This window comes from Lagopus muta, chromosome 1 (genome assembly GCF_023343835.1).
Source record: "Lagopus muta isolate bLagMut1 chromosome 1, bLagMut1 primary, whole genome shotgun sequence".
In the NCBI taxonomy this organism is placed as follows: domain Eukaryota; kingdom Metazoa; phylum Chordata; class Aves; order Galliformes; family Phasianidae; genus Lagopus; species Lagopus muta.
Genome location: NC_064433.1, coordinates 124,885,382 through 124,909,781, shown reverse-complemented (window position 1 = coordinate 124,909,781; position 24,400 = coordinate 124,885,382). Strand labels below are relative to the sequence as shown.

The 24,400-nt window shown below is 34.9% G+C and overlaps 1 protein-coding gene across 1 annotated transcript in view; it reads right to left on the bottom strand.

Annotated features, from left to right (window-relative positions):
* Nucleotides 1–24,400, bottom strand: part of ANOS1 (anosmin 1) — a 133,925-nt gene that overhangs the window by 4,683 nt on the left and 104,842 nt on the right. The window contains exons 9-13 of the mRNA XM_048928523.1: nt 21,834–21,983; nt 7,131–7,225; nt 4,630–4,801; nt 3,045–3,265; nt 376–517 (exon numbers count right to left, since the gene is read on the bottom strand). Coding sequence (XP_048784480.1) covers nt 376–517; nt 3,045–3,265; nt 4,630–4,801; nt 7,131–7,225; nt 21,834–21,983 — 780 coding nt within the window. The remainder of the gene's footprint in view (nt 1–375; nt 518–3,044; nt 3,266–4,629; nt 4,802–7,130; nt 7,226–21,833; nt 21,984–24,400) is intronic.

Below are 24,400 nucleotides of genomic sequence, written 5' to 3'. Positions count from 1 at the left end.
TGAAGCTACTAAAACTATTAAGAAGTTTGTACAGCTTTAGAAATATGGTCAGGTAATAGATATAACAGACTCTCAAACAGTCTAACCTAAGCAATCCCATGTCTAGGTAGTATTTGTAGGAGAGACAATGCAGTCTGCAGGAATGCAACTGCAGGAATGCAGTGATAAATGTAAGGTTATAGAAAATGAGTAAGAGAAAGGCTGCATTTGATTGCATCAATGCTGATGGACAATAACAGAGAAAAAAGCAATATTGTCATGCACGCTATGTTTACAGACTTCTACTAGAGCTAATAAAGATTCTAAGACTTAAGCAGCCTGTTTATTTGTGTAGAAGTTTTTAAACACGTAACCACATGCCAAAACACTACTTACTGTGGGGTAAAAATGGAGGAAGATCAGGTGTTCGGAACAATCTTATAGTAGCTGGTCCTTCCCCACCAGTTGTCAACACTTGAACTTCCAGTCGGTATAGCATTGATGGCCTGAGATTGGGCACGGTGAGTACATAATGATCCTAATAAATAAATCACATTAATTCTCTTAGAATCTAAAAATAAAGCATAGTTGCTCTACTCACACAAATCAAGGTTCTATCACTCTCGGCACTCACAAATTATTTTTTTAGAAATCTGTGAGAAGGATTTAGCATATGTACTACATATTCTTTTTTAATTAAAAAAGTTCATTAAATGCAATTGTTTTTATTTTACATTTTTCTGTAAATTCTACTGAATGGGAAAAGAAAACAAGACAATTTTCAGGGGTAGTGCCCCTGTTGGAGCTGGCAGCGTGGCTACACTGTTTTCAGCAAGTTTGACCCAGATTACACATAAAGATCAGCTCTTCTATTCCCATTTCTGGCATATGAAATATCTATATTCCCCTTACTTTTAATTGCTCTGTATCTCTGGTCACTCACACTTGGGCTAAAAACTTTTGGAGTAACTTTATAAATGCTCCTAAATAGAAAAACATCTGACTAAGGAGGACATTCAGGAATTGAAGTTCCAATTCACCTTATTTCAAGCTAAAAAGGAGTGAAAAAGCATCGTGTAGTCCAGTTCCTGGGACAGGACAGTGGGACAGAGATACTGGACAGTGCACACAGAGTATGCTCATTCAATCAGACAGAATTTGCATGGCAAATTGTTCTGGAAGATCTTATCTCAAGCACACAGTAGAAGGACAAAAGTGGGCTGTGAGAAAACTGATAAGTTGCTATTCCTGGCAGTTCAGAAATCCAAGGGGAAAGGCAGAGGTAAAAGTGGAGCTTTATGCCAAATCAGTATACTGATAATACTTAGATGCAACTACTCTCAAAAACCCTTGCTGAAGCTCTTCCATTGCATATAAAATACTCAGTGAAAAGAGAGATAAATGCCTACGTCACATTCATACACTCACTTTGCTCTTTTAGATGCTCCCTGAACATGTGCATTTCAGCCGTGGATGCACAATTACAAAACTTTTAACAATTACAGATGGCCAACAAGAATGAATGAATGATCCTCACCATGAAATACCCTACACTGTGGTGGTGTCTGAGAGGGAGGAGATACTATTTCAACTGAAGCAAATGTTTTGTGCAAGTTAACCAGGCGCCATGAATAGATGGATACATATGGTGTTAAATAATTAAACATATGAAATCTCCAGACTCTACAGTAACAAAATCAGAGAAAAAACAAAGATAAGCAATTAAAACACAATGTAAAGGAATGTTTAAATAAAACATAATATATATCCCAGACCTAACCGAAGCAAATGCTTAAAAATGAAATAGTAATAATGAATAAACCATATGCAAAACAAAAGAAATTTTAAATGAAGAATAACATCCTATGGCCTGTAACTTCACTAAGGTTGTGGTCTGCATTCTAATGTCTGTGAAGAAGTAACCTCTTCAAGATAATCCTGCAACATATCCTGCTGAAGAGATCAAGGATATATATTCTTTGTGCCTCTGCTTCAGATGTTGATTGAGCTCTCAATGAACTGATGTGGATCTCATTACGACTGCACAACTGTGGCGGAAGACAGCTCCGCAGAGTGCATAGCAGCTTGCTACATAGTTTTGGAGCATCTGTGGTCAACTTTGTTACTCTTTGTTACTCTGCTTGAAAACTGGCTTTGAAATTTGGCCATAGCCTTAGGGCAGTCTGCAAGACGATAAAACTGTGGGAATCTTGTTTTGCACTTCAGAAAATGTGTTCAATGTAGGATGTGTTCAACACAACATTTTATTCATTCTTTGATGAAACAAATGTGGTGAAAAGACTTTCAGGCAATTCTGCTTGTGACACATTTGCCTTGATCTATCACGTTGCTAAAGTGCACAGGAAGACTCCCAGCACTGTTAGGAGACTTTGGATCAAGGCCAGCTGCCTAAATCCTTTTGTCGACCCTGGTAGATCTGGCAATGCAGTCTGAAAGAAGTGCTCTTCACTTGCTTCTGCCAGAGGAGGAACTGAAATAGCAAAGACCATTTTAAAGCTAAAAGGAGGAAGAATTCAAATTAATTGTTCTGATACTTTCAACAAACAGTGAATTCTAGTTCTTCTTCTAATTATTTATTTGTTGGACAACAGCAAGTATTCACAGAAGGGAAATGATTTTTATTTGTCTTAGAGAAATGAGAAACTCAAAGGAAAAAAGCAATACTTAATCCATGAAATTTATTGACTTGGACACCAAGTAATTAGTAAAACTACAGTAATCACCAAGTTGAACAGCCTGATCACCAAAAGAAAACAAAAACTATCTATTGCCATACAGATGATCTTTTCCTCCCTTTGGGCATTTCTCAGATAATAGCTTCTGATTTGACAATTGTACACATTAAAATTTTTGATGTGCAATTGAGAAGAGTAGCTGTGCTTTGTATTTCTAAGGACAAAATTAAGGCATCTCCTGCTCCAACATGCCTGCAGAGAAGGAAAATGCTATGTGTGACATCTTCATTACCACTAAAAAAAAAAAAATACACCACATATACACACAGTTATGAAGCCACTAGAAAAGGAAATGAATGAGCAACTTACTGCTGGCAGTATCTGTGACTGTGAAATGATGCTGTTGGGCAAGCTATTTTGCCGGCTTTCTGTGGTTACTTCTGCCCATGTGACTTGAAATCCTGTCATGGGCTGGTGAAGGACTGTCTTAGATATCTTCCAGGAAAAATGACCGGTGATGTTACCTTCCTGAACAATGAAAGACGCAGATAGATTCTCGGGTTTGGCCAACACTTTGGGTAGAACTGGCACTATAAATTTGGAAAGCAAAAAGATAAGCTGAACTTTGAGAAGTAGTGGTCAATAATATTCATTTAATTTCACAAATTGAGGTCAGACAGAGCTCTTTTTTTGTATTACTCAGGATCCTTACACAGTTCTGCCATTGCATTTTCAGGTGTTAGCAAAAACCTATCTTTGACATATTCCATCAGCATTCTGGGTAAAGTTCAAACTTCAAATCAAATTCTGTCAGCCACAGGTGACAGGCAAGAAAATATATGCCATGTAAAATTACAAATGCTTCATTGATTGGCAACCATCCTGGCAGTTCTCTGTATTTCAGAATATCTGAGCTGATTTCTGAGATGAAAAGAAAACCCATAACATACCACAGAGCTCCATTATGTAGGCAAAAAGTAAAATTAATGCTATAAAACTGTACTACAAGTTAACAGGCACACTTTGGCTAGGTGAAACTTATGCCTGAGCTGCAGTTGTCCAGAAAGAAAATTATAATGTTGGAATTTTTCAAGCAAAGTGGGCAGGAAATTGTGGCCATTGACAGCAGGATTCTGAGGTGAGCCACAAAGCAGTGGGGAGCAGTAATAATTCAAAGTGAGAGTGCCACTCTCTTGCTGTAGACGTGTCCAGACTTGGCTACTCAAAGCTATGGCTGACTTCACCTGCTTCGAGTAGGTGGCTGGATTAGCTGATATCAGAAATCCCTTCCAAAAAATTTCTCAGAATTGAATCACAGAATTGAATCACAGAATTGTAGGGGTTGGAAGGGACCTCCAGAGATCATCGAGTCCAACCCCCCTGCCAAAGCACTGGTTTCTCTTCAGATCGTATAAGTCTTTCTCCATCACTCTGTGATTTCAAATAACCTTTCAGCTATACCTTGGATTGTGGCAACACTGTCAAAAGTATGATTGTCTCTATGTTACAGAAGTATTAACCAAAACTAAATCCAACTGAAAAAGCAGCTTTTGAGCTGAGTACTAGAACATTCAAAAGATGGATCATGCCACTGAATTGAATTAACAGTTATTAACAGAACTGAAATAACAGTTATCATTCATCATTATAGTGAATATGTAATATATGGGAAGGTTTTGCTCCTTACATAACAAAAACTGTAATACGAAATGTCATCATATGTTTATAAACAACCCTCTAAAATTATAACCTAATAAACACAGCAGCAACATGGTAACGAAATCTATGTTGCTCTGTATTTTACTTGATTTTTTGCGTAAGCATTAGTCATCTTTTTTGTTGTTGGTCTGAATCTTTCATATTCCACTGCAGAATTGCTTTTACATACTTTTTTTTTTGTGTGATTTTAAGTGCATTTGAAATTATTTGGCAAATTCTGCAGATCATGTCTTACCTTCTTCAGCAGCACAGTTAATGTGCTTATGGGCTTTTTCTTTAAACACAGCGCAAGGTGGGGTGACAAAGAAAATACTCTCAGCCTTAAAACGACTTTTAGATTTTGCAGGTAAAACAGTTACTTTATATCTGCATGAAAATGACAGGTCCTTCAGAATCATGTAGTTCTCCTAGAAAAAGAAAAGCAAAAGAGAACATGATGCAAACAGATCCCTAGGGGAAAAAAAAAAAAAGAAAAATAATTGAAAAATGAGTTTGGCAGATGATGAAAAGTTTTCTCCAATAAAATATTTTACTGACAATTAACACACTCCAACATAGCTTTTCTCATCGAACAAAGCAAACAATACTTACATTATAATTATTTTCAATTGTAAAATAGTAAAATACATTAGCATGGCATTCAGAAAGGTCCATCCTTTCTACACAGCTCCTTCACCATGCTATATGAATGCATCTAACTTACAATAGTTAGAACAGTCTCCTGCATAGTGGCAATGAGGTAGCAATGTGAGGATGTAAATACTAATTGAATTAAATAATTGTTAAAAGGATGAAATAAATTGCTGTAAATGGCAGGCTTTGTCTACATTTAGCTTTTTTAATGCATTTAAAGTCCAGCATGGTACTATGAATCAATTATTTTCCTCTTTAGTATGTTTACTACTTCTGTTTTCTTATCAGGAAGGTAAAATCCACAGCTGAATTACACAGCAAAATTCTTTTAAAGACAATGATAGAAAAATAAAATTTTACACAAAGTGTAATTGTCATGGTAACTTCTTAACGTTGTATAAAATATGTTTGAAAATCAATCTGAAAGCTTAAGCACAAATCAAACAAATCAAACTTGTTTTGTGTGTATGTGTGTGTGTGTGCATGCTTTTTTCTGGGAAAATGTACACTTTCTTGGCTAACGTCCCAGGTCTTTGATGGACTTTTATATTTTTCTTTCTCTCTGGAATCATTAATCTCCAGTATTTTTCTGCTTCACACCAACTTTTTTTGGAAGTTAATCCCAAACTACATTAGCCAAAACTTCATGTGGAAGGGCATTTTCAATGGGACATAGATTGGGCTGAGAATGGACTTCATTTCCTATTTCCTATCTACTACTCTAACAGGTTTGACTCCTCCCTATAATTCTAACAGGGTTGGTTCTACTTTCATTGTAAGAAAACAAACAAACAAACAAAAAAGCAAAACTAAACTAAAGTACACGTTCCATTGCTTTATAAATGACTGCAATTTGATTTTTGTTAAAGATGCTGGTGCATTTGTGCAAGACTTCAGGTTATCCTCTGTAGCCATTGTTTCTCATTCAATCTTTAAAGCAGATACTTGCTAGTCAATTGGGGTTTTGACTAGACTTACTGAGGCTTCATGTTCACCTACATCTCAAAATGCATTCTAAAAATGGCAAATCGTCTGACTTAAAAGTCCATGGACCCTGGACAAAAGCCTAAATGCTCAGCACCAGAAGCCTAAGTTCTTTATCTGCCTTGAATTATCATATTGATTATCAAACCCTTTGTCGCAGCAGATGTCTTCTGATCACTTGTAATAAGAATGAGCCCACATAGTTATACAAAGTAATTGTACAAATTGGTGTAAAAAGATAGAAAATAAATAAATTTACTAATCCCACAGTGCACTTGGCCAGATATACAAGTAATCTTTCCTGATTTCTAGTGGAAATAAACTTATTAAATACAAACTTTTTCCTAAGTTCATTGACCATAACTTGAAATATTGAGACTGTTCATATCATTATACCACAATCATTTTTTTAATCCAACTCTAACATTTGCCTTACTGACTTCATGAGGTAATAAACCTTACAAGCTAACAGCCTCTTGCATGAGAATTATTTTCTTTTTATTTATTCTGGTTTTATATGACATTAACTGTACTGAATTGATCTGATAGTACAGGTAAACTTAAGAAGAAAGGATGAATTATGTTTTATTTCAGTATGAAGAATACCCCCCCCCCCCCCAATATGTATTTTTCCTGACATGCATTTACATGGAGCTTTTCTCCTTATCTGTGTCCAACCTTCAGATTTAATGTCTAGTATTTTCCAACTATTGTATTATTTTTCTAATTCTATTGTTCTTCTCAGTTCTGAAAGCCATGTTTGCGTCTAAAAAAAACCATGCTAGTTTATAACTGCTATTATTACTCTTCAGTATTTGTACTTTTCTAGACATCTAGTTCTTATCATAAAACCAGCTGTCTTCTATCTGCTGTAGAAGTATTTATTAAATCTGTTTGCCTGCTAGTCTTCTGAACAGCACCACCATCACCAACAAAAAAATATTAGCCTAGCTTGGATTAAAAAAACATACAAACAAACACAAAAGCCACTCCAGATGGACCATTTCTATCTTATGTAAGAAAAAGTATAAACCAAACTGTGCTTTGTTGCAGAACTATCCTTTCTCTTGCAGCTTAGGATCTATTCAGAGTCAAGTAGAAGTCTGAATGAAGACTTACATAAGTCAGCTCAGTTACTTTCTCAAGTCCCTTGGTGTCATTGTGTGCACAGGATTCCAGTAATGAGTGGACTTGGAACTGATTCATGCTGATACCTAAAGGGGTCAAAAAAAGAGGAAAAGACATATTACAATTACAGCTTCACAACTGCAACTTTTTCAAGCTTGTTTGGATACAAATAGAGTTTAAGTATTCTAGGGCTACTAGTTCCTCACTTGTCCATAAGCACTCATTAACAAAAATGAACTATTATACATTCATAATTTAAATCATACATCAGCTAAGAGGAATAACTTTAAAAACAGAGAATTGGCATTTTCACAAATGTAAGCATCTACTGATGTGAACATTAAAAAAAATCTCAATTCTGTTTCTTCCAAGCATCCTGCATATGATGGGATTGACCTTGTACCAATTGCTTGACACTGTTTATATTGTCAGTGTTGCAACACTGCTCACTGGCAGTACTTGAGAAATGTGTGCCTGGAGGAATGTGAAAATGTCTGCAAGCCTCTGAGATTTTCCCTTTCAGAAAAGAGAATTAGTTGCCATTTAAATCAAGGACTAAACTTACATAAGTATCAGTACTATAAACTTTCAAGCAATTTCCAGATCTTCATTTTTTTGAGGTCCCTACAAATAATTGTAGAAGTAGCCACTGTATTTTACAGTTGCTTTTCTCAAGACTGATTGCAAAAGAAAGTGAAAGAAGAGCAATTAAAAATTAGACAAAAACTCACCAGATACTGACAATACATCTTGTCATTTTTCTGGTTCTCCTTTGTCTTTATATAGGAGATGCAAAATTACATGTTTGTTACTATTAATTAACTTGGTATAACATAGCCACTAATACCAAATGCCTGATAGTGCGTTTCAGGAGTGAAAACAAATATCTGTGATGCCCTTAGAGCTGCTCTGGCATTAGACTGCTACAAGCAAGTGGGATGCAGAAGGGGAAAATTATAAATTAAAGAGAAAACAAGCAGTGTCTGAAACTAGCTCAGATGGTACTCTGGTAAAAAGACTGATGAGAAGCCCCCTTGAAATTGATTTTTTTTTTTTTTTAATCAGCTGTTAGCAATACAATGTGTATGCTAATTTTCTTTGGAAGCTCAATACTCTCTCAAAGATACCTAAAGAAATAACTTGCTGCTTTGCGATTGTTCCCTTCCATTTGAAAAGTAATAAATAATTGGATGTGCTTTCACTTGCTTCTTGGTTGCTGGGCTTTCCCATTTGTTATGCTTCTCTGATGAAGACACAAATTCACAGTACATCTGGAAGCAGGTTTCATCTGAGTTAGTCTGTTTCTATTGCCTATCACCTGTTTGTGCCCCTCTCCTGGGACTTGAAAGCAATGTTCTGCTGTATTACTCCTGCTATGTTAAAAATGTACAGTTTGTGCCACAAGCACACAGTGAATCTGTTATTGATAGCATATTCGCTGATAATCAGAACTTCTTATTTTAAACTATCCGCATGTAAGTTGTTCTGCTCTTTGTAAAGCTACAAAAGCCCAAGAATCAAGAGCTTACAACATCTCAGCAGCCATCCAGAGATTTACTATGCATTTTTCTAGAAATGTGTCCAAAATATCTGTTATTTGCAGCTCCTGGCAGAGAGGAAATCTGTTTGGATTCTACAGCTCCACCTCCATTTCTTACATAAACTATAAGCTTTTCAAAAGACAGTGCCCTCTTGCAGTTCTTCCTTCCTATTTCTCCTCTCTTGCATTAGCAAACCCTAAGTAACCTACTCATAAACAGCCGATAACATCTTTATTCAAGCAAGAAAATCAGGAATAACTAAAAAAAAAAATATTTCTCTCTTCCTTGCCCTCTCAACGTGGGCTGTAAATGTATGATGAAAGTTTTTAACAACCATAATTTTGTATTTGTTTATTTAAACAAAACTAAGAAATGAACCTTATATTTGATATTGTTCACATCTTATATTCTGGTAACAGTCTATATTGAAAATCAAGATTTTCTGTATTTTAATATTTAATTTTTGTATGCACATATATATGTACAACAGCAGCCATAAAATGGAATTCATCATGACAACAAAAGCTAAGTTTATCCAGAACTCTTCATTAAGACACATTCCTAGATTTTTATTTTCAATATTAAAATTCCTTCACTTCTCATCTTAAGTAATTTGGGTTGAAAAAAAATGAAATATAAGTCTCCTATTTGAGACTTCTTAAAAAATGTGAAAAATGAGGAAAATTGAGACTTTTTTATTATGTAGAGCTAGAGGCATGAAATACTCAGTGTATATGCATGCTTGAAGTATGCATATTAAATAATGAGCTTGCTTTAGAAATTACCTTATTATATTATTTAGAAATTTTTCTTAGAGCAGGAGGCAAAATGTATGGAATGATCTAAAAGGTCACATAAGATACTTCAAAAAATAAGACGAAAACATGTACTTGTTTCATGAAACTGCTTATAAAGATCATGGCTTTAGAGTTTAGTTCTTAGGCAACTGATTTGAGTGCACAAGCAAAACAAAAGCTTATCCTATCCTCCTCTTCTCTTTCCTTTGAGATTACTACTCTAATTTTATTAAGATTTTTCTTTTCAGCTGTCCATTACAAACTCAACAACATGCATCACATAAACAGTTTAAGCTGCAGCCTAGGTGAATGTCAGCTTCTATCACCACAGCTAATGGTTCTGCATTAAGTCCAGCTGAAGTTAATACACGTATTAACACACAGCTGTATCATCTTCTGAAAAATAATTTGAGTAGTTAATATATACAGAATATCCAGCATTTACTGGAACTGCTCTCTAGCAGCTTAATTAGCAAGCTCTACCATTCCTTCTAGAATAAGATTATCACACAGCAAAAAAACTGCTCGATTCTTTCATTTCAATTCTGATATTTCATGTATCACATTGTAAAGAATCCTTGTATATAATCAGTCTTCCTCTTAATAGTTAGGAAATTTCTAGATTCTGTACTTCCAATTAGAAGACTTTAGCAAGTTTTGTAACTCTCTTGCTATCATAGTTAGAAAACATACCTTCTGACATGAAAAAGACTGATACAATAACCATAAACTGCAATAATTCATCTTTCCCAGAACTGAAAATATGGGATTTGCAGGAGATACTAAGTGCTAGCACTCATTTGAGCAACTCTAAGCTTGTGTATTTAGTCAACAGTACAGCCACTTAAGAACTCCTTAAAGGACTGTTACAGCAGGCAGCTTAATCAAACAATTCCTTTTGTACCCATAAAAATACCTTAAAATAATCACATTAAGAAATCACTTAAAGTTATCAAAATGGATATCACCTGCCTAAACAAGACAGCATTTCAGACAGTTGCATACAACTAATCCTCCCATAGAAATTAGTAGGTAATATTAATTATTTCTTCTATGATTTCTAAGGTAAATTTTCTGTAGTGTGTGATGAGTTCCTAGACTTAAGAAAACATTCAGACATCACATGAGCACGTTCTTAAAATTCCACATATGCTTAGCTCTTTTGCTTCTAACTTCGATTAATAAAATACCCAAATACCTTAGCTAGAAATGCCTTGATCTGGGGATGTTCTAAATCATGCTGAAAAGATGTTTGTTGTGACTTTCTCCCTCTTATGTTCCACCCCAAAAAAAAGATCCCTTAATTCCAAATGAGTATCTCTGCAAAGTTATCCTGTTATTGATGCTCTTCAAGCAATCTTTGATATATTTCCTCATTGGAATTAAATATAGTAAAAGAAAGCAGTTGTTATCAATGTTTGGAAGATAACTTGCCATACACAAACCTGCTATCTTCAACCATCCTTCAATTAGAGTACCATAATGAAATTGCAATTTCTAAGAAGTTATTCAGTAAGAAAATTACTGAAAGAACTTGTTCTGCCCATACCTAAGCCAATTGCTAAAGATGATGCTTCACAGAGAGAACTACAGTGATTCCTTATGAAGGGCCTGTGACTGCTTCTTTCTCTTACCATGGAGAGTGTTGATCTTACAAGCTTCTGAGTACTCTGGCCCTGTTTCAACAAAGCACTTAAGCACAGGAACAGTTGTGTTGACTTCAGTAGTTAAGAGCAGCTAATGGATCAGGCAAGAAAGTTTAGTACCCAGTAGGATCAAGACATTAATGACTGTATAATCTACAGCTAGAAGATGGTCTTGAACATATCTTTGATTGTCTTAGATTAAAAGGAAGAAGAAAATATGACGAAATTACATAATTCCCTTCCTGGATTGTGTGTCTTGCAGCATTACTGCTATAAAAATAGGCCATAGCAAAGTTTAACCAGATCAGGTAAAGATTTTATATTTAATATCACAGCACAGGGCAAAGTCAGCTCAGGGCACATGAAACACATTTCAACTAGCTTGATTGTTTCTAGAGTAAAGTTACAGTAAGGCTTTGGGGATCTCTATATAAATACTTTATTGAATAGGATACCACCACAAAACAATCCAGGACAAAAATTACTTATTTTAAGTGATGAAACTGTGCTATGGTAAATGGTAAACCGTGAAATGGTAAATGGTGAAATTTAAGTCTTGCATAAAGAAAAATGATTATTTGTGCACGAATTCTGTAAGAAATAGGAATAAGTTGCTCCTGCAACCCATAATACACCTTTACAACTGTGGAAATAGTTCAATAAATCAGTGCTTCCAAGATGCCATTTTGGCACAAGGATGAATGGCAATGCTTATTTTCAAGCACAATTTACCCAGGTTTCCACACCAAGAATTATTACTCAGTATTTGAGATACAATATTATGAAGTATCTTCACTCTCTCAGATCTTCATTCCTCTGTTTATCAGGTCATCATTCTCAACAGAAAAAAAAGTTATAAAATGTATCACTTTTTAGAAACACTTTTTCTAATAAAACTCAATTGCTGGAAATGCCCTGCAAAAATATATGGGAAAGGCCTAAATGTGGGGAGGAAAAAAAAAAGCGAATAAATGAAGCACTATTATTTAATACTTGTTGCTTCAGTTTTGAAGACATGATTATTATAAAGCTACCCATTCGATACTTATTACTTATGACAGTGTCATACTGTAACAATAGAATGAATGAAAAACAGTTTGGGAGGACATGCTTCAGTGTACTTCAGAGAAGCAAAACATGATCTTTATCACTACTCGATCGTAACACTTATTTTCTCATGTATTGATTTACAAGCTATTTATGCTTCTGTGAGTAATGGAATTTCTTGTTAACATTTGAAACCTGAAGCTAACGACAGGGCAAGAAATAATAAAGGATTAAGTGTTTTATTTAACTTATGGTTGATAAGTAATGCAAAGTGAACAGTCAAACAATCTTAGGATAGATAGGGACACAGAACGTACCTTTAACTAACTATAAAATGCTGTACTGATGAGCTAATGCATGTTCCCCTGTAAAAACTATGCTTCTGAAGTGTTCTCTCTCAGTCACTGTAGCTAAGCTTTCCTATAAGACTAAAATGAAAACAGCTCTGGCTCCTTTAGCTGCCTGTGTATTGATTCACCAAGTGGTAAAAAAAAATAAAATAAAATAAAACCCAAAATGTCAAATATTTGTCTATGAAATTCATGGCATTCATGTCAACTTTTTAGTGATCAGCTATTCAAGGAGTATGATTAAAATAAACACTAAAATCCTCAGTTGACATTTAAACTTCATTCAATAAACAGTTATTAACAAGGCAAAACGTACCGTTTCCTCTCTTATATGGAATATAAGCAGTATCATTTAAATAGCAAAGATTTTGTTCCTTACATTACGCCATTTAAAACAAACTTTCTTTCTATAGAACACATTCTTTGCATAATACATCAATAATCCTTTCAAAAAACGATATTAAAAATGAGTGTGTAATTTAAAGGTGGGCTTGAGCCACAGCATTTGTGTCCATATTTAGGTTTAAGATTTAAAGGTTCAAGGTTTAAGGATGTTTGTATTGAAAGATTTAAATCTGGAATCATCTTTATTCTGGATTACCTCTACTCCCACTGCCTTTCCCACACACAATATCCTATGTAAAGTGAGCTCAACAACATCTCATTCTGGTTTTCTATTACAAGGAAATTTGCCTCATGTAAACTCTAAGTTTCATAATAGCTGCTTGCAGCCTGAATAAAAGCTTCCTACATTGCTCCTTCATAGCCAGACATTCTAATATTTCAAAAATAGAATTAAAAAAAAAATTACAAACAAATCCAAGCTTGCTATCATTCTACACCTACTGAAAAGCCTTCTGTTTAATTCTGGCAAATCCGGATCTTAATGTAGGTGAAGAGGCTATAAAAAGGGTAGGGAATGTGGGAGTTCTTCCCAGCTCCAGAGGCCAGGTACACATCCACCTTAACCATAAAGCCTCTGTGGGAGGAGATGCAGACATGAACCTGTTACTGCTTTCTCATACCTTATGCAAAGAAAAAAACAGACAAGTGGGTTGTTTGCATGTACAGTGCATGCAAAATTCTCCCAAAGGTCCTAAACTGGACATTCATGGTGTGTGCATCATGGTATGCCACACCAGAAACTTAGAGAAAGCATTTACAGTAGCAGTTATTAACCCACAGCGGATGAAAGGTATCTTGATATGCTAAGTACCCCAGGAAAGTTTTACTCACAATAGGAATGGAAGGATTGCTCCAGGTATGATTGTCTGAAGATGTAAGACAAAGATTTACAAACATCCCGGGGATACTGTTTCTGAAAATGAATTTTCTCCTGAAAAGTTAAGTCAGCTAGGAATTAGTTTATTAGCTGAATAGTTAATTTTTTCAAAGTCTTGAAGTGAGTTAGGTCTGATAAATAATTTCCCAATTTGATACTACATGTGTCTGAAGTCTGATTGCAGGTCTATCCATCTTTGGATTGTACTTACATTTCTATATGATCTTTTAATGTAAGTTCAAAAGAAATTAAATTTGTATTCAGTTAATAAGTTTAAGAATAAAAAGAGGACTTACATTTTCACAATTACTGAAGGAATTCTAGAGTATAACAGGTCATACTGAGGGCTCGTGAACATCGTATTCTTTGTGAATATTAATATGTCATACCATATGAGTTAACCAGACAAAATGTTAGAACTAGTTTAATGTAGTATGGTACAGCCACTCTCGGCCTTCAAGCAGACGTCAGTGGGTATCAGCTAAGCAAAATCACTGTTCCGTGCTCTGTGCTGCCTTTGCTCTGTTACCACAATAGGTAATTCTAATTTGGCTTTTGTTATTTCATTTCCTGGCAAACTCTGAACCAATTCCAATTACATTCCTTGGGACTAATCACTGGAAAAACTTTCTCCTAAGTGTCTCACACCAAGAGCTTTAACCACCCACCCTGAGAGGTATGGTGGTTTGGAAGCGAGTGAAAGGCAATCATTAGTGGTTTTCTGTTGTGTCTGTGGAAACATGAAGCAAGGCTGTAAACTGTGACATTCAAAAATCTGCCTAACATTGTTTCCATCGCAGGGGAGATAGCCCTGAGGTTACCATTATTGTAAATATGATTTTAAAACTTTACCACTTGTCCAACTAATACATTGCTTACTATTTGAGAAGTTGTGCATTGTCTGCTCTACCATTTGTATTATTTGTTGATGTACCATTATCTCTTCACATTTGGACATAAACCAAATGCAAACTACCTATTTTTAGCCTTTTAATTCTCTTCTAGGAAGCAGAAAGTCAGAGATCTTAAAAATCAGTATTAGGATAATAAAAATTTTATTCCTGGAATTAGATTAGGCCTATGTGAGACAAAGTAAGGGAGGAGAAGGAATCACACAGAGAATATTTCTGACAAGATACTCTTTTAACTCTGGAATAACATCCCACTAAAGTTCTAGCTGATAGTATTACCCACTGCACTAGGAAAGAAGCTGAGAAAGCTTATAGGATACAGGCACCTGAGTCAATTGTAGCACACATGGAAAAGTAAAATTATGCAATGTCTCCTGGTGAACGGCTGAACAGTTGATCTAGTCAAAGATTCCTGTGCCCAGGGACAACTTTACTAAATACAACTGAGCATAATGCATACTCCCCAGTCAGCCTCTACTGATCCAGTAGATTCACACATTAAGATGAAATACATTAATGTATACATCACTATAACTAACAGTGAGATCTTTTTCAAAGAACCATCTGGACCACAGTGATACTTTCAAGTACAAATATATTCCAGCTTAAATACACGATTAGAAAACAGTGAGCTGTTTAAACACAAGTCTTCTGATATAACAGTATCAAACTAAGTAATTACTTAGTTTTAAGAAACTGTTGAATCCTTACCAATAACAACTAGAAACTTCAACGTCACTGCAGGGTTTCATTAACTCCAATGGCACTAGCTGTGCAAGAAAGGACCACAGGATAACATGGAGAAACCCTTATATTACTTTAAAACCTGCCATGTGAAATACCTTATTGCAAACAAAGGGTCAGCACACACCGTCACTTCATTTATCTTTCTGAACTAAGTGAAAGTTAATTTTGTTTTCCTAAGATCTGGTTTTAAAAGCATTTGTGTCAGCTTTCTGTTTGCTTTGCCTTGCCTTGCATTTTATTCTTCCCTGTAATTTAATTCATTATTCTTGTTTGCTTGATTTACCAGACAATGGAGGATTCTTTGCCTCTCCCTGTTTTAAGTGTTCTTTTTTTTTTCTCTGCTTTAGCATTTACCAGAAATACAAAGAAAGAAGTCTGAAGCCAAGTCTTAATGCATTTTAAATATTTGTCTTTTTAAGCAAAACTAAGGAGTATATATATATTGATTTTAAATATCTAGAAGTACTTCAAATGTTTAATTTGAACACAAAGACATAAATGTCCATACACTTCATTCAAAGACAAGTGAACAAAACTAAATCTTCACCTGAGCAGGGACAGTTAAATTATTCTCTAGTAGCAAGCAATAAGAAAACAGTAGTGAAAACCATGCAATGCGTTAGAAAATACTATTGTGATATGTTGCTTTGGAAAGGAGTTATCATACTAAATTACATTCTAGTATTTTCATGTATGAGAATTATAACAGCAAATGATGAGGATTGAAGCAATGAATTCATAAAGAATAAAAGTTTTTTTCTCCTTTAGTCTATGAGATATTTATTATTTTCATATCCTAAAAATACATAACCATGCAATAACTTGAAGACCGCTCAGCTGAGGTCCAAAACCTCAGCTCTCTGGTTGCTAAACCATTATGGAACAGAGGAAACATAAAATTATTTTTGTTTTTACAATTTCAGTCTTGACTGCTGCCCAAGATACCAAGGATCTTAATAGTAATAAATAGCTAGTCTCTTTAAGCAAGGTTTTCAAAGTGCACCAGTACTTCATAATGGGTGGTACTCTGTGACTCCAGCACCAAGAAGTTAAAAGTGAGTTTTTTAAATTGGTTCCACTACTTGACACAAATAGCACATCATTTTTAATTTCACATAGTCAAGATAGCCAAAAAATCTGGCCACAAGAAAGTTCCCCTTTTCATTTATAAAAGCAGAATTCATGCTGTTTAAGGAATGTACTGTGTTTCTCTAATCCCAGGCCTAAGTCAGAGGCAGCAAGTGAAAGACATTTTCTTCTTTCAGAAAGAAATCATTGTATCCTATAATTACAATACACTTTTGTGATGACTGACTAGTAAAATTATGTGCATTTGCTAAGCACCTTGTACCGCCTGAAGTGTGCCGTTATTCTTGCTGGGATACCTCCTGAAGTAAAGTTATTATTGCCATCATACCAATGCATTTAGACTGAAAGACTATTTCATAAAGGTATTTCTTTTAATGTAAAGTTCAGATCCTACATTCCATTCATGCCTCATGCTTACTGAAGCTAATAGGACTGAGGAAATGACACTTGAGGAACTGGCCTATATAAGTCCTTCCAAGGTACCAAATTGTGGTACATTATGATACATAAATATGGAAATAGGATCTTCCATCTTGACTTTAGCACATTATTCAGTTCAACTTATAAGCAGTTGCTTTTTTAATGCATAAAATAAAGCCAGCTTACTAATAGTTTGCAACATCCCCTCTGTTTCATTTCTTGTACAGTCAGATTAATTCTATTCGGAGAGATATTGAAAAAAAAATCGTTTTCTTTCACTGGCTTCCTAGAGGCACATCTGCAAATGACAACAGGGATTATATGTTCTTCATAGTAATGGCAGAACTATCTTTGACTGTCAGGAAATATCACCATGCCTTCTGGAAATCCTAAAGTGCATTGCACTGTTAGATGGCCTCAGCAGCTTGGTCTTCGTAAAGTACAAATTCTGGAAACAGTAACAGCATCTGTTATAGGTCCTTATATATAGGTCAGAACAACTTGATTTACCTTCTAAGTTATTTCCGTTTTGAACAGATCATTGGATCAGATGACCTCTAGAGGTTCCTATCAACCTGAATTATTCTGTAAGTCCATTCTGTCTTTATTAGACAGAGTAAAAGTGTTCAAATTCAAATACAATAAGATTTCTAAGGTAGAAAATGGAACAATGAAAATTAAAAAAAATAATCTAACCTTAGGAACATGTTTGTGTTTTTTAAGTACTATGAGACCACCAGATATCCATACAGGTCTTTCGTTCTGATTGTTTCTGTAATTTGTGATGTGAGAAACAGTATGAAACTCTTTATGTAGCTGTCTTGGTTTCAGACAGAATTTAAAAAAAAATAATTACGAGGTCTAATGATACTAGCAGCTATTCTTGCAGAAAATGAGTAATATTACAGAGTGAAACATTTCTGTTTTGGTAAATTTTAAAACTTTCAATACAGCTAAAAGACGCTTTATATCAACTTATCACATTGGTTAAAATGTTTTCATCTTAAGAAGCTCTAAAATCTAAACAACATATTTATATCATCATCACTGCAATCATCTCTGTTTAGGATCATTAAATCCAAAAATCTTTACAAGCAAACTAGACAAAGCAAAGATTGCTACAAACAATTGAAATTTTACTTAATTTACAAATGTCTAACATATTCAAGCTTCATATTTGTATTTCTTGAATTATTTCTTATGTCATGGAAACTCTCAACATTATCAAGATACACACTTTCCATATTTTAATGATATTTTCATAGTTGCTACTTGCTTTAAACTCACACATCCTATTTTAGGACTGTAAGAAGACTGTATTTCTATTAAAAATAAAAAATAAAAAAATAATAGCTTTCAATAGTAAAACTGAACAGAATAATCTGAGTTGGAAGGAATCCACAAAGTCCAACTCCTGGCTCCACACAGTACTATTCCAAATTCAAAACCTGTATCTGAAACTGTTGTTCAACTGCTTCTTCGACACTAGCAGCATGGTACTTCTAGTGGTACTTCCACTGTCTGATCACTTTTGTAGTAATGTACAAAATAATGACAGCATTAAAGTAATCAATAGGGACTCCTGCTTGCTTTCATCCATCATGTAGGATACAGAGGTCAGCTACTTATCAGGAAGGATTTGAACTCCGATTGCCTATTGGCAATGAAAACAACCTAGACATCAGGTCATACAGTAGACTGAAGTAAATCTTAGTATTATATTTGCTGCAATCACATACCTCCTACAAATCCCTAAACACAACTAGTGACAGTACAGTTTATAAAGGACAAAGAAGTGCGAGTACAGTTCCAAAATCAGCTGTTTCCTCTGACTGCTGTCTTTCATTATGACAAGATACAGAAAATATGTTCCTTCTGCTGTGCCCACAAGCACAATGAAAAAAACTTGCTCTGAGCACATCCTCACTTGTAAATTTTCAGTCAGTATCTCATCCATGACATCCTCAACTCCAAACCCCTGTCAGAGCTCATGGAAGTTGCTATCTTCCAAGGAGAAGGTAATTACCTATATTTCAGTTTCACATAAGGCAATGGCTCCTGCTGAGTTATTGAATATGCTGTCACTTTGAACATGGAAATTTTTGTTGAAAAAAAAGAAAAAAAGAAAATCTGACAAACTTCCATATTCTGCCCCTCTTACACACATATTTGCTATCACAATTTGTTATGAGAGAATAATGAAGACATCTTCCACTATAGGACTGAAGCATGTGACAGAGCTGGCTCCGACCACATAACCAAACTGGACATCTGGTTGTCCCCCTGGTATAATGGGATGTACAGAGATTCAAACCAGAATCTGTACAGTAAGTAACTCAAGAACTCAGCTAGAACATTGCTCGCAATTCAAGTAAAAGCAACAAGAAGTCAGATTATGTCATTTCTAAATGATGTGTGACATATCTGTCTCTGATGATTTGTAGTGGTGGGGATTACACTAGTTCCAAACAGTTAATTCTAAACAGTAAAAACTTTCCTAAGTTCCTTTGATCCATTAACTCATCTCAACAATGTAATTCCCTCTGAAAGTGATTCCTCCTATTTATTTCCACGGAAACTACAACAGCTACAAACAGCTGCTGCCACTGCTGAAACAAACCACCCACTGCCTCACTGTGCTCTCATCCGCTGTTTGCTCTCCATAAACGTTCAGCAAGTGTCAATGAATATCAATAGGTGCCATTTTTTCTTCATGGAGGAATTTAATTCCACCCCTTTGCTTCATCCACACCTCCAGGTCAGACATCAATTTGTCAGACTGCCCCTCTGCTGCCATCACACAACAACAACACGTAATGGAATACTATCTGGCAAGTTCAGTTTCTACTGCCTTACCACCAACATCTGCCTCTAACATCATGGGCCAACATAATAAAACAGGAGGCAATACTTTCAGACTTTGCATTATAAGAATGCTGATTAACTTTTTCTTTTTATATACATTTATAGTTTTTAACACAAATATGACTTTCAGGTATGTGACAATGTAGAAAACAGCTCCAGATTTAGATGCCAACATTAGACATTTACAATGTAATGTCTACGCATATGCTTGATAGCTAATCTACCATTACCATTAGAGAAGAACTAGTTCAAGACATCTACTTTGAATCTTGAGACATTTTCTTTTTTTTCAGTTCAGACTGTTCAGTATTGAACCTGTTACCAGAAAGATATGAGGTATCTCTAGGTTTTCTACATATGAGTTGTCAAGTCTGAACTGATCATCTAGGTCCCTTTAGTACTCAGTAAGGAACACGGGCAACTACAGAAGATTATTTAGCTGCTGTATGGGATCAACTGCTTCAAAAGTCATCTGCTTTTCTGACTATAAAAGCAGATGAAACGACTTGTTGACAACCTGCTTTCAGAAGGATAAAGTTTGAGGCTATCGATATAAAGCTCCAAATACATAAATCTCACTTTGGATAACTGAAAGGATGTTATTACATAAACTTACTATTCATAATTAAAAATGCTTCAATTTTTATTTAAGCTTTAAATTATCTTGGCACTCCACAAAGTCGGGCAAAATTTAAATTCTAATGGGAAAATCTATAAAACAGAAATATATTCAAGAAAAGGACAGAAACTTAAAGTGTGTACACAGTCAGGTTGAGCCAAAGTTTTTACAGGAGGAATATTTAAGAGAATCTCATGCAGCAGGGAAAGAGATGTATACATTTAAACAGGTAGACACTTTTTAAAAAGTGAAAGCTACATCTCATAAACCACACTACCCAATGTGACATAGGATAGCTGAATGGCTATATAGCTTTTCTCAAGTTAGGATGGTGCTGTATAAACCTAATCCCTTCCCCCAGAACTAAGTATTTCTAAAATTCTTTGAAAAATTCCAGAAGAATAAGTTACTGTCTATTTTGTAGTCCTTTATTTCAAACGCAAAAATGTTATGCATGTGCTCCTGCTTTATTTGTAGATGCTTCAAGTTAAAACACTAATAGAGTAGGCGTATTTTCAAATAACAACATATGATGCTGCTATGGGTAAGCTAGAGCAATGTAGAAATGTATGCTCCTGGAGGGAAAGAAAGGAAATTTTTTTTTTTCATTTCTAAATCTGATTAGATACTTAAAATGTACAGTATTTTCCTCCAGTTTTAAAGACTTAGACAAAATCATCACTAGATTTTCTGCAAGAAAAAAAAAAGGTGCATGTAGCCTAGTAGACAACCAATGTACAAATTTTTGCTGTTGTCTTGGCAAACTTTTTTCCTATTCTAATTCAAAGTCACTGATAAAGCTTGCCATCAAGCTTATAACGGCCCTCACATAACCACTGTAGCTCTAAATTTTGTGGTTCAGACTGTAGTTTAGATTTTGCGACATCACTACATGATTTCCATACAGACTCATTTTCTGACTCATTTCTCAACTGACAAAATCCAGGAAGTCATGCTGCAGCGGCATCCAAAGCAGTACCACATGGGAACAGTATGCACTTGAGATCTCTTGTCTCCCACATACCTGGGAGACTACATGCCTAGTCACAAAAGTTCTGTGACGTAAGGACAAATTCTGATTATTTATTTACAAGAAGCAATTTCTTCTGAACCAAAAATCATCTCAGCTCTGAGAAGATTCAGTACTCCAACACGACTAACTACAATTTTTAGGTAGCTAACACATAATTTCTTTCTGGCAGACGTAACAAGAGGCAATGTTTCATTCTAATGTGAAGGTGAAGGGATAGAAGGATGGATGTTGTATTTGACTTGAAATGATTGAATGAGGCTCAGAATATTATAACAATGTTCTACAACTCTGAGACAGGTTAGGAGAGTTCCTCCTTAAAAAAACAGTAAAGCAAAAATTTGACAAACCTGTCTTCTTCCAGTAGACTTTAACCTGAAGTTGATTGTCCTGATAGAAAGGAGTTCCAATTTTAAGAAAACGAGTGGGTTTTCTTCTTTGAAAAGTTGGGTAAGGATCTACCAGTCCTTTTGGAGGTTTCCCAGCAGATGTCTGCTCATCTGCAGTACACAGAAAAATAAAGAAATTATTTATTTAATAAAGTGCTGTCTAATGACTATGCCAACAATGTTTAAATTCAGAAAAAAACACAATTCTACCTTATTTTAATATCCTAGCTAAATGAAATTATTGTAACTATAAAAAACAAATGGTCCATATGGCTGAAAAACATGATTTGTTCAAAATTCAGTAAAGATATTTTAGAGAGACGAAAAAGACACACCAATACTAATATGAAAATGCTCTCTTAATTTTCAAAAGGATCATAAGTAAACGGAGTGCATTTATATTCCCAGCAATAAGAGAAGTTAACAGTCTGACTTTTCCAGCAAGCATGGTATCTAGCTGTACTTCTATATAATCATTCATCATCTTTATATTTGCAAAGTATTTGAATATAGCCAAAAACCTGAAGACAGGATTAAGTGTAACCCACAGAGGCTGCATGTGGTTATTACATCAAAGTAAATATAGCTCTTTGGTATGGTATATGAGAACACTGTGGTCAGATTAAAGATCTTTTTTCCTGCTTTCCTGTCTCCAACAGTGAACAGTGAATGCTTAGAAAAACACTGTACGAGCAGAATGAACTTTGAGCAAATCCCGTGATATGTGTGCCTTCCAACAAGCAATGGTAATGCAATGTCCCTCATCAAGCTCTTCATCTGGTAACATGTTATGAATATTTAGCAGTATTGTCAGTACTGCTAAATGTTTTCAGTTTAAGAGGCAGTAGTGTGGATTCAAAATGTATTTCATTGCACACTGTCAAATATAACAGTTCTGATTGAGGACAGTATTTGCATCAGATTAACAAAAAAACCCTGTAGTTAATTCAATCAATATTACATATAAGTGAAAATTGAAGATTCCAATTATTGGGAAATGGCAAATTATTAGCTGTATACTTGAGAGAAAGAGAAAAAGACTTAAGTTTCAACAATCATCATGAGAATCTGATACATTTTTACTTTTTTACTTGCTTCTTTTACACTGAAGTAAATCTACCAGATTCATGTATGTTCTTTCACAAGGTCATCAAAGTGTTTATGCTATCTGAAAGGAAATCACAAAGTGATAGAGCAAAGTACAAACTTGAACCTGTTAGGTATATTTCAATGTATTTTATTTTCAAAGTATTTTTTTTAAAAAAAATTTGTATTTTGCTGTTTTCTCTCCAATTTCAGAACAGGAACACTGATTTAAACTATATACTACATACACTGATCAAGAAAGAGAGAATCTTGCTGCATTTCCCAGAACAGAGGCACATGAATACAGTGAAGCAAGATATTTCCAAGAGCGAGGAAAGATAACACCAGAGGGCCAGGGTCAAAGCTCATAGAAGTCCATAGGACTAAATTACTTCAGTGGATTATGGACTGATTATATTCTGACAACATGAACAGCCACCTAAAAAAAGACCTTAATTCCACAGCAAGTTGAGCAATTGACAGTGGGACTACTGCAAAATTGGAATGGTGCTTCTGGAACTACTTCCCAAAGGCCATAAAATTCCCCAAATGATGAGGGGGCACGAATGTCCTGTCCTAGATAATATTTCAGGCAATTATTTTTTCAGATTTCTCCATCTGCTTCTGAGTATTATCAAAAAATACCTCAAGCAGAAGTGGTTCTAACTAGCTAACTTTAGTGAGAGTCAGAAGATTAATTCACATCTATTTGCATCTCCTTTAGGGGCAGATTGTATTTGGTTTTCCACATAAGCCATGATTTAGCTATTTTCATAATAGGTCCAAACATACTTCCAGTAGAATGCTCTGTTGACTAAAATGTGTGGTATCACCAGTTTGGGCTCAAATAATCTCCAATTCTTTCATCCACAGGCTTTAACAGAAAGTATGTTCAGATTTTTCTATATTATTATTGAAGTACTCTCTTGTAAAACAAATATGTCTTTTCAAGTTCTCACAGGCACAGATTTGCAGTTAAAAAGAAAATACTGCTCATTAGGTAAATGGATGGTCATACTTTGAATGTAGCATTCATACACTTGAGGTACATTTGCAACCAAAAATATTCTGAATGCAGTATTAATTTGGTTTAAAAAACAATACAGCAGCCATTTAAACTCAGTTGAAAAGGTCAATATAATAAAGTGAAATAAAGCACAAAAAATTATGTAGATAATAAACTTTCACAGAAACTACTGATAGACTTTTATTAAGTAAAAGGGGCAAGGAGTGGGTAGATTATCCAAGTGACTTTTGATTATTCAAGGGACTTTAAACACGGTAGGAAAGACAAAACACTGATGTGGACATAAAACGATGAACCCACCAGTCATTATTGGTAGAATAAATGTCACTTGGTAGAGGACTTAAAGGAGGATAATGTGGTTACAGGTGATCTGCATCAGATTCAGGAAAAAAAAAAAACAGTGTTCTGGAGAGAG